Here is a 14,716-nt window from a genome sequence, read left to right on the forward strand (position 1 = left end):
GGGTATTTATATCCTCTGGAAAGCCAGAGTTTTCTGCATGTTCAGACTTTTGGGGTTTTTATCACTGAACAGCTTTTGTATAAAACTCAGTTTTCTGATTAATTATTTCAGTTCTAACAATAAATAACAGTCATGTAATCTGTTGTCCACAATTTTACTGAATAATGCTGATGGTGTTTTGACAGGACAAAGATCTGAAACAGTACATGGATGACTGTGGTAACATCATGAGTATGCACAATGTAAAGGTGAGTGTTTTTAGTGACAGTCTTCCAGCTTTCATTCTTCTAAGGATTTCAGAGAATTTAATAATCAGGAGTTATATGGTTAATGGCTTTTTTAAAAAAAATAAAAATCAAAATTAAAAGACTTAAATTCCTTTTTGACCTTTGGCCCTCGCTTAACTGCATTTGACATCAGATGGAGTCTTTCTTTTTGGTTTTGATGGCTTTTAAATGTTGAAAGCACTGAGAATGGGAAATTATATAACTTCATATGTTTTCATTCTCTTTGAAGTTACATATTTAAACCTTAGAATTTCCTAAAAAAATAATACATTCATAACTCTTTCGACCTCTTAATGTCCTTCCATTATTTTATATTCATTTATTAAGTCAAGTCTGTAGTTTGATATATCCTCAACTAAAATTTATATATACACACAAAAGAAAATGTAGCCTCAATCATGAATATGGGTTTGGGTGCCACTGCCTACCACATAAGAAAGAAGTCTAAAATACATATTTAAGAACAAGTGATGTTTATCTTTCCATTAGTAATAAAATGGAAATTAATTTCTTTAAGGTTTAATTGTCTGTTCCTTCTAACTATGGCTGTGGCCAGGTCAGGTGACTTGGTTTCCAATCTGGCCAGCTGAAATTAACTCAGGTTCAACTATAACATCTCTTGCAACAAGCAGGTTTTGATTTGGAAAACAGGAATAACTCTTTATGTTCTTCAATTATTGCGGCTTTATAAACAAGATTCTGAACAGAGGACAATCCTGCCTTGAAATGGATGAAGTTGTCTGAGGAGGCTGAGTTACCAGTGTCATCCTGCTGTGTTGCAGCCTATGCTTGACTGTACCTTCAAAACCTCTTCATTAAGCCACATATAATTCATATAAGGGGTGTTATTTGTATGATAGGTGTGTTTGAAAAAATCTTCTGTGCCTCTTTAAAAAAATTAACTGTGATCCTAATGAACAAAACTATGAATGTGCACACATGGTAGGAAAATTACTTTTATTCTTATACAGTAGTAGCACATGGCACAAATGTGGTTGACAACACAATGTACTAAATACTGTGATGAGCTTTGTGTGCATTCCAGTAGAGTTGTCATCCTTGGTTTTGGCTTAGTTGCATGTTGTCTGTTCTTAGTTGAATTGCGTATGGAATTCAGTCTAGATACTGGTTACTGTTTGGTTAGTTTTTTCTTTTATTCTGTGTCACATTACAGTAAATCCCTCTAGGGAAAGACATCTGCCCTTAACCTACTCAGTTGCTTCCTTTGGGAGTCTACAAAGGAAAGTTCTTTAATTTGTACCTACTTCAGAGAGACAATGAAAAACATAATTATGCTTGTGTTTTTAATTAGCTACAAGTTAATAAGTAGTGCTTTAGGCCTAAAAAAAAGAAAAAAGAGAAGCTGTAAGTGGGAAGCAGGCTCCTATAGGAAGTGCCGTTAGAACAAGCAGAATCTCTTTGTGGTAATCTGAGCTAAGCAGAGGAACTGTTTTTCCTTGTTTGCCTATGGTTGAAGCTGTGGCCTAAGAGCGGGTTTATATGGTCAGTACCTTTGGCACTGGGAAACCAGAACAGCTGCTTAACTGTGGTAGCTGTAGCGGCTTACCTTACAGTAACTGGGCGGGTTGGGTCATTATTAACATTTGAGAGACCTCCCTATCATCACTCCCCTCACATTCCTCAGCTAATTTTATTTTTTTTAGGTTTTTGAGTTTTAATGAAACAAAGATGTATAATATAAAGATGTTTGTTATCTCTGCAGGTATTACCTGTTTCAAACAGAACTCTGAGCTAATACATGCCATCCTGTGCATTTCCAAAAGGATCCCTGTCAGCTGTGGTGAAGAGCCACAGTTTCTGTAGAATAATCTGCTTTGCCTTCTTGACTAATCTTTGCAGTCCCAGTGTACACAGCAGTCCTGTTAATATCTCTTGGACTGACTAATCCTGCAACAGTATGAACATGAGTAGATGAGAAGAAACTTGTTGCTTCTCATTCTGCTCTACAAAAAAGAAAAGGAAAAAAAAATCGATACCAATTCCTTTTTTCTAGAACAGATAAATCCCACATAAGCAGACTGAGAACAGATGGATATGTCCATCTTAACAAAAAGCATTTGGTGGTGTCACCTGGTACAAAAATAAACTGATGTTTTAGAAAATGGTCATATAAAACCATTCTAGTGTTTCTCCTCAAAAGTCCTGTTATATGCTGAATTTGTCACATTGGTAAACACTTGTAAACGTCCTCAGCCAGTATAGGTGATCAAATGTACAGCAAAAAAATACAGAGCGTTACAGATCTGTCTTTTATGTTGTACATTTGATCACCTATACTGGCTAAGGACTGTTCTGTGGTAAATGCCAGCAATGGCTGGCCAGAAGTCCCATGTTCAGGATCAGACCCTTTATACAGACAAAAACTGCAAAATAGTAGTTCTTAGTGCAGTTATACAGTAAACTTGCTTGGTTGTCCTTTGCTAAACCCTTCTTCATCCCTTACTACTTTTATGTCTGTGTATGTGCAGCATTAATATGCATTGCTGAAGTTGCTTGCTTGGCTTGCTGTTGCAAAGGACTAAAATAAACGTGTGTATGTCAAGGTGAGGGGATGTATATAAATGCCAGAGGCATTTGGGCTGTTTTTAGTAATCCTCATTTCCCCATTTCTCTGTGTTTTGTGAGCTTGTGAATCCAAGTGTATTTTTTCCAATGGCACACCGAAATTGTCTTTACATAGTTTTGCACAATTGGATAGAAAGGATGCTGAGCTGCATTTTCAGAAGGGATTCTGTGGCAGAAGGGAACTTGAGAATGGTCAGAGACAATTAGTGTGGGGAAGAGCATTGGTAAATGCTTACTTAAAAATAAGCAGCCCTGTGGTTCCCTTCAGTTAAGGAGAACAAATTACTCTTAAAATCTTTGTTGTGAAGTATCATCTTAAAGTAGTGCATTAGCATAAAGGGATTTTAAATCTAAACAGTAAGGATGATGTTCAGAGTGTGTTCATATGGAAAAGTAACATACGTTTTGAGAAGTATTTTTGTCCTGCTTACAATGCAGAGCCTTAACTCTGCAGTGCCCAAATGGGCTGTTACAGTTGTGTAATCTGTAGATGAACATTTTTAGTCTAATTTATATAAATGTTCTCTTTTGTAGTTATTTTTATACCAGATTCTTCGTGGTTTGGCATATTGTCATAGAAGAAAGGTATTACATCGAGATCTGAAGCCACAAAATCTACTAATTAATGAGAAAGGAGAACTGAAACTTGCAGACTTTGGTATGGCCTGAAATTGTTCTGTAACAAATATTTTCTTCAGTTAGCAAAAGAGAGGCATCTTTCCTTATAAAGGAAAGATGAGAGCATTGGATCTGTAGTGAATTTCTGTGTTTTCAAATGGAAAATGAGTGTCAGCATTTTACAGATGTTAGTAATCAAAGGACTATATGTATAGGTAATACTGTTGCTTGACTTGTGGTTTGAAAGTAGTCTTACAGCTTCCTTTGGAATTGGCACTTAGTCAGCTCCTTAAGGTGGATCTCAAGTTGCTTTTCCTAACACTCCATAGTCACTCCAAAGCAGAGTAACCCTGAGGGGAGAGAGAATGTGTCTGTCCATCTGCTCAACAGTGAGGTGTTACTCCATCACTGATACACTGAGTTACTTTGCAATTTCCAGTAGAGTGGGGCATTCACAGTTTCCTGTTACCTTCTGTGTCAGGAAGGTCCTTTGCAAGTTGTGGTACCACTGGTTTTTCCCCTTTTGTGTAAATGACAGTTGCTCAGAAGATTGCATCTAACATGACAGACCTAAGTTTTATTGAAGATATTACTGACAAACTGACAGTGTCAGGATGGAAAACCCTTGCTGATCCAACACTGGTTGGGTCTGTTTCCACCATTTCATTGTTCATTTGTTGCCTTTTGCAACATAATTCTCAAATGGAAATGGTGTGCAAGGATTTTCACGGGGGTGGGGGGTGGCGTTATGCTGATCTAATGCTTTGTTGTTTTAATGAAATTTGTAGCATTGCTCCAGGTTTTGATGTGTTCACCTGACTTCTATGCTTAAAAATGCTGATCATGAGATTGCTGTAAATACTAAGAGGCAAATCACAAGTGGTAGAAATGTATTTATTACGGTTTTTTTAATGAACATTAAGGGAAGGTGTTCAACAAGTGGCTGATTTAGCTCTTTAAAATTCTTTTTCAATTTCATGCAAATAAAAATATTTCAGCAAGTTGCATATGTGACTCTATTTCCCTTTTTATCAAGGATTGGCTAGAGCAAAGTCTGTTCCTACAAAGACCTATTCCAATGAAGTTGTCACATTGTGGTACAGACCACCTGATGTTCTCCTTGGATCTTCAGAGTATTCAACTCAAATTGATATGTGGTTTGTATAGCTTTGTCTAATTTAAATTTTTGTTCTCAGTCAAGTTGAAAAAATGTCAACTCTTTATTATTATATAGTAGCATTCAAATATCCTTTGAATTTTTGAAGGCTACAACTGAGAGTTTTTTAGAGAAAGGATTGGCAGAATGGAAAGATGCTGTTATTTCTCTCTGAAAATGCAGAGTACCTTTTTGTTGCTTTGAGTAAGCAGGTGTTAGGCCCACAGTGTTAGGGAAGGAAAACCAAATGTGTTCTCCTAATGACATGATAAAGTGGTATTTTACTATGAGCTTTAATACAGTTGATAAACTTGATATCTGAAGGAAGACGATATAATGTAGCTCTGACATAGGTTTTGTTTAGTGTTGGGACAGTTCTTTTATTACTACACATTTTTCAAAACTATTTTTAATAGCAATATGTGACTAAACTAATTTAATAATTTGTTTTAATTGAAGAGAAACACAGAAGTCTTTAAGCTGAAAGCTTAAATTGTTGGATTGTTTTTAATTTGTCTTTTTCCTCTTTTATAAAGGGGCGTCGGATGCATATTTTTTGAAATGGCATCAGGGAGGCCTCTTTTTCCTGGTTCGACTGTTGAAGATGAACTGCACTTAATTTTCAGACTTCTGGGTAAGTGAATGCTTTTAGCAGTAATGTTAATGCTGTGTTTGTTCTTCTAAACACTTTTTCCATGAGAACTGTAGATCTTTATTTATAAACAATGATTTTATATGGCATTGTAATTAAGGTGAATTAATGTACTCTTGATGAAAAATGATTGAGCTGAGTGCACAGCTGAGTTTGTACAACATAGACTCATTGACTGGTTTTTTTTTTTCTTTCTTTCCTGTTTAAATGACAGGATTAAATGCTTATTTATGTCAAAGTTGTTTCTTTTTTAAGTTGAATTGGTGTGGTTTTTTAAATGCAGGAACCCCATGTCAAGAAACATGGCCAGGCATTTCTTCCAGTGACGAATTTAGAAACTACAACTTTCCAAAGTATAAACCACAGCCTCTCATCAACCATGCACCACGGTACTTTATGTTTTATTAATAGAAAATATGCATCCCTGCGGCTTTGCATATTTGTAAATGTGAGCATGTTTCCGAGTATAGTCTGCTACTGAATGCTGGAAAACGACACATCAGTTGTGTTACTGTGGGCAGATAGTAACAGAAAGCATAATGCTGTTACTCTGTGATTACTTTGTCTAATATCATTCGAGATACCACAGCTCCTTACTGACCTGTAGAACTATAAACTCTGATCAATAATGCCTGCAAAGTAGGAGTATTCACACAGCACTTCCTAAATAACCCAGTTTCTCTTCTGTTGTTGGCCCATTGTTAAAATGGCCAGGTTTTCTTGAGCAGTTTCTTGAAATCATTCTAAAACCATTATGAGGAATTTGAAGGATCTGCACAGTTATTATAAATAAACTTTATAACAAAGATTACCAGATTTTTTATCGACTCTGAAGAAGAAGATCTAACATTGTGTCCTTCTAGTAAATGAGTAGCGTTAGGCTTTAAAAAAAAGTAAAATCTTTTTTGCTGAAATAAATGATCCAGTTCAACCTAGTCAGTCACAATCCAAAGCTTAGGATTTGTCTGTCTCCAGTGCTTTTTAATCTTGTTCTAAGATGTTGGTACTTCTATGTGTCATTTAGGTGAAAGCATTTCCATGTTTAATTTTTAGGTTTGAGATAATATAATGAAGTCCTTTCCCTTGCAGCTTTGCTTTCATAAATATATTTCAATAACTGTTTTAATTTGTTATTTTTATTTTTAGGCTAGACACAGAAGGAATTGAATTGATAGCGAAGTTCCTTCAAGTAAGATGTGCTTTGTGGCTTTACTTTTAAAAAGTGCAGTTTTAGAAATTAATATATTATTTACAAAATGTATTAGAAGCTATGGTATCTGTTAGATCTGTCTCAAAGTGGAATATGCATCTGAGTCTGTCGTGGATGACAGATTAGGAAAGGATGACAGTTTGGGAAAGCCTATGTACTGTAAAAATTTAAAAACTGATGTTTCTTTTATTTTTCTTTTTGCCAGAAGCAATTTTTTTCTTACTACTTTTTGTAAAAATGATTCTGTGTTAGCTAATTCCCTGAAAAAATTAAAACTCTTGTGACAGAAATATTAAATACAAATATTAAATTTCTGTAATGATTAATTTAGCTTACTACTAAAGAAGCAGTTACTAAGGTGTAATATTACTCTTTGATCTTGCAAGTTGTATTTAGAACATGTTTGAAGTTCCATTTTACACAGAATACTGCAGCATAGTCCATCGAATTGGAAAACTTTTGTGATCTCATGTAATAGCATTTCATTGCAATTTAATATTAGGCAGAAGTCTGTCATCCAGTCATTGTTATATCTATAAATAAAGATTGAGTATATTTTTGACTTGCATCCATTTACAGCAGTTATTTTGACTATTTTAGCAATCTTGTTGTATGTTGATAATACTGACTTAGATAACGTATGTTAGATTTTTCATGTGTGAAGTAAAAGTAATGAAAAGAAATTTGTCCTAGTGAGTTAGTGGGAAATACTGAGCAGTAGAACTCTTATTTTTCCCTTCAATGAAATCACTTGATGCAGAGTTTTTTAATGAAAACCAACACACTTGTATTTTTTTACATTAATAGTATGAATCGAAGAAGAGAATTTCAGCAGAAGAGGCCATGAAACATGCATACTTCAGAAGTCTTGGAACAAGAATACACACCTTGCCTGAAAGTAAGAGAAGTAGTAAAGTAGCAGAGTACTATTGAGCTAGTACATTAAAGCTAAGTACGTTGCTTAAGGAAAAGCTCTTTATTCTATTAAAGAAGTCTGGTATATATTGACTTAAATATTTGGGAATAGGAACGAGGGGTTTTTTAATCTAAACTGTATAATTACTAACAGAACTCTGTTCAGTAAAGTATACTTATGTTTGAATATTAATTTCTTTGTTACATTCCAGGTGTTTCAATATTCAGTCTAAAAGATATTCAACTGCAAAAAGACCCTGGCTTTCGAAATTCCACTTACCCAGAGACAGGTATGGAAAGCTTAATATTTCCTCATATCTGCAGACAGAATGCTGTGCCAGAGACATTCAGAACTGAAAAATACTTTGCTAGGTTAGTCTATGTGAATGTACTCAAACAAATAACAAGAACTATTTGCTCAGATTCTTGTAGAGACATAAAAGCCAAATGCACAGAAGGAGGTGAATTTTACTAGGGATGGGCAGAGGGACTGTTAATATAAGAACATTGGAGTTTTTACTGTGTAGGTGTTGAACGGTGGCAAAGTAAAAAAAAAAAATAATACAGTAGGTGCAATTAAAAGGAAAACGTCAGTATTGGTTTAAGCACAAAGGTTATTCTCTCAATACAGAAAGACAGAAGATGTAGACAATAATTGAATACTCTGTTGTGCGAATGCTTCGGGTTTCTTACCGTGGTCCATGTTCTGTTGTAGGACATGGGAAGAACAGAAGGCAGAGCATGCTTTTTTGAAGTGGGCAGTGCAGAGTCAAGCCCAAGCCTATCCTGTCAATCAAGGACTCGGATCTGAAGGCAGTGCTCTCTGTTGGTGGACTTGGAATCGCAGTTTGTCTACACTGTCCTCTTCACAGTGGAGTCTTTTTATTTCCAACCTGCAGATTATGTTTTTATATTTGTTGTCACAGTGTGACAATTTTTTGTACAGTTGGTTTTAAGGTCTCCTCTGCCACTAGAGCCAGTAGGTTACAGCTGTTGATGTAACTGTAGCTGCAATTTTTGTGCAGGACTGAGAAACACAGTGCATTATTTATTGCGGAATCATTGCTGCTAAATAACTACTGTCTGTATAGTTAACACAACAGTTCCATGCCTGAAGAAGTTGCAATGGCTTTATAATATGTGAATGCATCTGTTTCTCTTCATAAGATGTTCTACTGCTGCAGGGTTTTTTTGTATTTCTTAAAACTGCAGTGTTTCCTGGAATGTAAACATAGCTTTGCTTGGCTATAGCTGAACCATCTTTAATGCTCTAAGTTCATGGCACTTAATTCTTTATTTAACATTGGAAGTATGTGTTGAAATAGTTGAAAAATTGTAATGCATATTATGTTTTTGAAAAGCACATGGTGTGAAAGTTGATTCAAACAAGTGAACAGTAACTGTTATTTGCTCTCAGATGCTATGTTAGTTGTTGATAAATTAGAGCATGGAGACTGGATGGTAAATTTTGTCAGGCTTACTCCAGCATAAGATACTTGCACATTGTTGTGCATATGGGGCCTGCAGAAGCGATGACTTTTTTACCTTGTTTTTACCTTAGAAATACAAATAGCAAAAAGATGATTCATATAATATGTTGGACCCTGACTTACTTTTGAAATTTAGAATTTCATTGCAGAGGAACGGGACAACTTATTAAAAGAACATGGGAATAATGTCACACTTTCCCACCTTCTTGCTCTCCCATTTGTGCGTTATTCACTTGAAATCAACTGGAAAGATGCAAGTTTGTACTTGATAAGAACTCACTATACTACAGAGCTTTTACAATGGGAACTTAGAGAGTTTTTCAGATCTTAGATGTTATCTGTTTACCAGAGATAGTAAACATGTTACTACTACGCTTATGCATCTCAGTGAGTATCATAAGTACACCCTTGGTGATGGTTACAGTATTTTTAAGCATTTGTGTTCACCTTTATGAACCTATTTGTTTAGTGCATCTTAAAGAGACTGTAAATCTTTATTGGTATATTTTGAAATGGTCATGTAAATCTTTGGCTGGTATATCATGGAAATAGTCATAGATAACTTAATTTTTCCTGACATTCACTGTAAAACATTCAGGGGTCCTACCATTTCTGTTCAGGAAATCTTGTAGTTTATTGTTATTTAACAGTATTAAGTGAATTTTTGTATATTTCATTTTAACTTTATTTGTGAATAGTGATTGTGGCATGTTTGGGGGTGTTTTATTAATATTTCATTGATACTGGTAAATTTGAATTGGGATTTTTTTTTTTATTTTCTGGAAGAGAGAAATTCATGTGTAATGGTGACTATTGGACCACTACTGCTTTTCAGCATTTGTAAACCGGTTTTACGTTAAATCTTGTAGACCTAACAAACTGCTGTTATTTCTAACTGACCGACCTGTATTAATATTGTACTTTTGCAAGTATAAATATTATGTGGAATTCTTTGGTTTTGTTTTGAAATTTATAATAACAAAGGCCCTTTGTTGTTAAAAATACAGACTAAGTGAACTTGCGGTTCTTGGGGCATTGTTGGAAATGTTTAGCTAGATCTGTGTGTTGTGGGAGTCACCAGTGTTAACTTTGGCCGCTTATTAATTCATGCAACGCAGAAGTAGTGGCGGTGAAAAGTAATCTGGCTTCTCCACGACTGAGGCTGTTCAGGATCTTACTGTAAACATGGTCCATAGTCTGATTATTAGCAAGCAAGTCCTGCATGTCACCTGGTATCAGAAGTCTTGCCTAGGTCTAGGCTCGTAATATGTCTCTTGGACACATACGTGGGTCTTCCACTGATACCAGCGGGAGCGTTGCGTGTGTCAGAGGCAGATTTGGCACTGATGAAAAACCTTTGTCCTGAAATAGTTGTTATATATTTTTTTATAGTTGCTATGGATCTGATCTAGATTTTATACTGATTAACTTTGTAGGAAATATGTTGTAGACGTGGTGGTGTTAAAGAAAGAAGTATCAGAAAACCATCTTTTTTTACAAAAGTAGTGAAGTTATAGAGTAAATGTTCACTGTGGATAAATGTGGGATTTAGCATTTCTAGAACAGTAATATTTTATAGATGATAAAAGAACAAATAATAATGTGGCACTAAAGAGGAAAAGACTTAAAGGTTTAACTGGTAAAATGAAGTGCATTAACAAATATAGAAAGGGATCAGCTGCAGCTAACGAAAGGAGGTTTCCTTTAATTTTAAATAGGAATTCAGGGTTTTTGTTACAGATTAAAAGATCTTCTATAAAATTAAAGCACTCTGTTTATAAAGACATTTTTCTAAGAATCTGCAAGGGAATCAGTTTGCTTCATTAGGAGGTAGCTTTAAAGAATATATTTCTTAAGAAACTTGGCATCTGTGTTCAAGTCAGTTTCTTTTATTTTTAAAAAACTGTCTATAAGTGAACTTCAGCAGAGACAGTTCTGTGGCAGCTGCCTGTTTGGGGCAGTAGTCAGTGAGTCTGAAGTCGCTGGGCATTTCTCTGACATCCTTTTCGTGCAGTTCAATGTTCTGCCTCCTGTCTGACAGCACCAGGCACTCTGGACTTGGTTTCACTGCCCTGAGAACTGTAGGGCATGTTGGCCTTTTTGGGGGAAGACCTCAACCGTGATGAAAACTAAGCAGATAGTTGCTAAAAATGGATGACTTTTCCAAGATTGGTGTGACAGCCTTTGCTTGAAGATGAGTGATCAGTCAATGAGAAATGGCCTGCAAGTTGCTGCTGATTAATTCTTTTTAGAAGATACCCGGCGTATTCCATCTACCCCGGGGTAGGAATGCCAAGGTGCGTGCATAGGTGCGTGTAGGAATCGGGTGGGCTTGAAGACAAGAGAGAGGCAGGTGGTGATGAGGTTGTGTGCACACAGAAGTGAAGGTTGAAGGGAAGAGAGAGGGTGGGTGGAGGATGGGGATTGAGAGGACAGAGTGAGAGATAAAAGGGGGAAAACCAGCTGCTCAGCAATGCTCTAGTGGAACGCGCATCTCAACACAGCTGTGTTATTTTTGTGCTGCTTTACCACAGCATTAAGTAGCCAGAGTGTATCCCTGAATTGGGCAATGAAAGTTAAAATAAACAATTATTAAAGAATCAACATACTTTGTATTTGCAAATCATTTGAAAAACTGCAAGGTAGCATTCTTTGGGCTGCTTGCTTCTTGTTTGCGTATGAATTCTTCAGTGTGATAAAGGTACATTGTTTCTGTTTTGCAACATTAAGATGGAATTAAGGTTAGAATACCTTCAGTTATTGAGGACAAAGTGTCTGAAAGGTATGTTGTAAATATCCCCAAGCTAAGTATCATAAACCCAGGAAATACCTGGAATTAAAGTCAGACTTGAAAGAAATCCAAACGAATTAGGGCATGGAAATGCAGATAGTGATAACGCGTGATCATTTTGTCTGGTCACTCAGTGGGCGGAGTTGAAATAATTCATGCACCTTTGTTAGCACGTTTCAGTACCTTTTTTCCCTTAGTAATGTTTGGCTTTGAAATAAATGCAATATTTCTATGAAATTTCTTAATTTAGGGGAGGAACTTGAATCTGTATTTCTCACAGATTTCCCCCCCCCCCCCCCCCCCCCTGGAGACTGGGCTGTTAGAGATTTAATGCTACTGTTTAGCCTGTATGTGGTTCAACAATATCCATGTATGTCACCAGCATCTATGTCTGACCTATTGAAGAGGTTGACAAGATAACAAGTATAGATTGTAAAACAGAAAGGAAGCACTGTACAAGTGTTCAACTAATTGGTACGTTGTAAAGTGAGCTCTGGCTGTACAGGTGGGATGATTTTGAGAAGTGTAAAAGCCAAGTAGATACATGGGCTTTGTAATTCATAGCATACAGCCTCTTCATCTGTGGAGTTTAGTTGCACAGAAATCACACTCTTGTTCTAGGCCACAGTGGAAATTTTTTTCAATTTTTTGTGTGTGATTTTCACTGGGCTGCACTGTCACTGTCTCATTAACTGAAAGAAACAGATTTATGTCAGTGGAAAAATGTGTCCATTACAATTTTCTGTTATTTTCACATTTTTATAAAATCCCTTAACTAATCTAAGTTCTGTAATTTTTTGAGCCAACTTAAACTGTGAATGCACACATGCACATGCTTACTGTTGTAAATAACTGCTTAATTTATTGTCCTGGCTGCATTCTCCAAAATCCCCTAAGCAGCAGGCCTGCCTGAGCAGATTGCTTTTATGGTCCTCATAATGAAGTAAGTGTCTTGTTCAGCTCAGATGCTGTATCTTGAAACACATTTTTCCCCAGAGAGCTATGAAGTTCCTTCATTTGTTGCAGTGGGATCCTCTTGCTGATGGAATTGCCATCAGTGTGGATTGCAAACCAGGGAGAATGCTCTTCCCTATCCCCTTTCTAGCCTGCTCTGGCAGGAGCATCTCCCTCCAGGCCTTGCATGGTGGCATCAGGCTGCCTGCTCCTCCTCTTTCACACCCTGAGCTTGTTTTTTCAAAGACTTCTTTTCTCCCTCTTCCATGTCCTTTTCCTTAATTTGCAGGAGGCCGCAGCTGGCCTGGAACCATGGTAGGAATAATTAAGGTTAACGTTTACCTATTCGCCTTCTTGCAGAATGAACAAGAACTCTCTTCCGGGGCGCTTTTCTACAAATACCACCCCTGCCCAAGGCAGACAATGATGCTGATTGCTCCAGGCTCCTTGCCTGAGATTCATTTTCCTTTTTTCATTTAAATAAATTTATACTCCTCCTCACTGGTGCAGTAGGTCTCTTTTCCCACCAGAAATAGGTTTGTAGTCCATGTAGGCAGAGCACTCGTGTATTAATCGGTAAGAGCATTTACAGTTTGGGGCTAAAAGGGATTTCAAAAGTTGTAGTTTTCTGACAACTTCATAGAGGTATTCTTAAATCTGATTCATCTGTGTTTGTCCTACAGGATAGAGCCCATCTCAAGATCAGAAGGGAACAGCAATACCCTTACTTAAAAAACTACCTGTACTTAACAGTGCCTTTCCTAAATTCATTTGGTGGTCATGGTGGCTTCTGAAGATGCCTCCTGTAGGCACAAGATTACACAGCCTCCTAATGTAGAGACTTGTTCTGTTGAAATTAAATGCTACAGTTGTTTTAAAAGACGATCTCCCCTTTAAACAGTTATCTTGTTGACAGTTCATTATTTCTTTGGTACGTAATTCCAGATTGGCAAGTGCCTATTTTATTCAGACAAAACAAGTTTTTCTTTGACGTAATGGATGTGTGTCAGATCTTTCTTTTTCTGTAGTTTATTATCACCCATCGCTTTTCCCCACCTTGAAAGTTTTCTTTAGAACTGAAGCCACTTACCTGTGCCAGGGCAGATGATGTGTGCAATCTCCTGGCAAAGCTGCCCAGTAGCTCTGGCCCTACTGGTAGATGCTTGCTTTTCTGAAAAAACAATGTAGAGGTGAATCAAAAATAGCCTAATTGTGCACCCAGCCTATATAATGCTGAAAACTTTTTGTGTACCCTGAAGCATGAATAAAGTGTAAATCTACCCCAAAAATCCCTCAAGTATTATCAAACTGCAATTACTGCCAAGAATAGTGAAGGAGACAATAACTCCTGTTTTGTTCCCCAGGATTGCTGGCTTGGAGCTCTCCATGCCACAGAAATATTGATGCTTTCACAGTATTTTAAAAACATTTATTTGATTCTTTCTCTACAGTTAAAAAGATTTAGTAAAATTCAATAGAAAATTGCCAATAAAATACATTCTTCAAAGCATAAGGCATAACAATCTAGTGTTTTAGGTAAGTGTTAGACTTGAGAGGCTGGACTCCATTTGTATAAATTCTTCCCAGTAAGGAGAATTTTTATTCCACATTATCGACCAGTTTGGAAGACAGATTTCATTTAGACAACCTATTTTTTTTAAAATTGAGAAGTCAACTAGCAGAAGATGTGTTCTTCTGCTATTTTTAGTCTCTCAAAGGTGAGAAGACAGCACTACTTTCCTGTTCCTGGGTGTCTTCCTTTAAATTCTACTGGATTATAGGTTCCTTTACAGTAATTTGTTGAAATAGATTTGATTTTTTTTTTTTTTTTTTTGTCCCAAGCTTGCTATTTTCTGCTGTCTTTAAAAGAACAAAGTCACTCAAGGGGCAGGAGGGTGGGAGGGGAGGTGTGTGTAAAGGAGGGGGGGTGGTGGTGGTGAGTTGTGTTGAGGCTGTTGAGGGTGTTGAGTTGTGGAAAGAAAAAATATGCCTTATTAATAGTAAAACCTTGGAAGAAACAAAATTATGAGAATCTGAATGCTTTTTCTTTTAAGACT

General features: G+C 36.5%; 1 protein-coding gene across 4 annotated transcripts in view; it reads left to right on the top strand.

Moving 5' to 3' along the window:
* Positions 1-11,518, top strand: part of CDK17 (cyclin dependent kinase 17) — a 96,351-nt gene extending 84,833 nt beyond the window's left edge. For all 4 annotated transcript variants that reach the window (XM_074902705.1, XM_074902706.1, XM_074902702.1 and 1 more), the window contains 9 exons: positions 186-248; positions 3,408-3,531; positions 4,528-4,648; positions 5,184-5,281; positions 5,583-5,688; positions 6,446-6,488; positions 7,317-7,407; positions 7,637-7,714; positions 8,140-11,518. In XM_074902705.1, coding sequence (XP_074758806.1) covers positions 186-248; positions 3,408-3,531; positions 4,528-4,648; positions 5,184-5,281; positions 5,583-5,688; positions 6,446-6,488; positions 7,317-7,407; positions 7,637-7,714; positions 8,140-8,177 — 762 coding nt within the window. In that variant the 3' untranslated portion in view covers positions 8,178-11,518. The remainder of the gene's footprint in view (positions 1-185; positions 249-3,407; positions 3,532-4,527; positions 4,649-5,183; positions 5,282-5,582; positions 5,689-6,445; positions 6,489-7,316; positions 7,408-7,636; positions 7,715-8,139) is intronic.
* Positions 11,519-14,716: the final 3,198 nt, after the last annotated feature.

The sequence above is a fragment of the Athene noctua genome, chromosome 3, assembly GCF_965140245.1.
Source record: "Athene noctua chromosome 3, bAthNoc1.hap1.1, whole genome shotgun sequence".
In the NCBI taxonomy this organism is placed as follows: Eukaryota; Metazoa; Chordata; class Aves; order Strigiformes; family Strigidae; genus Athene; species Athene noctua.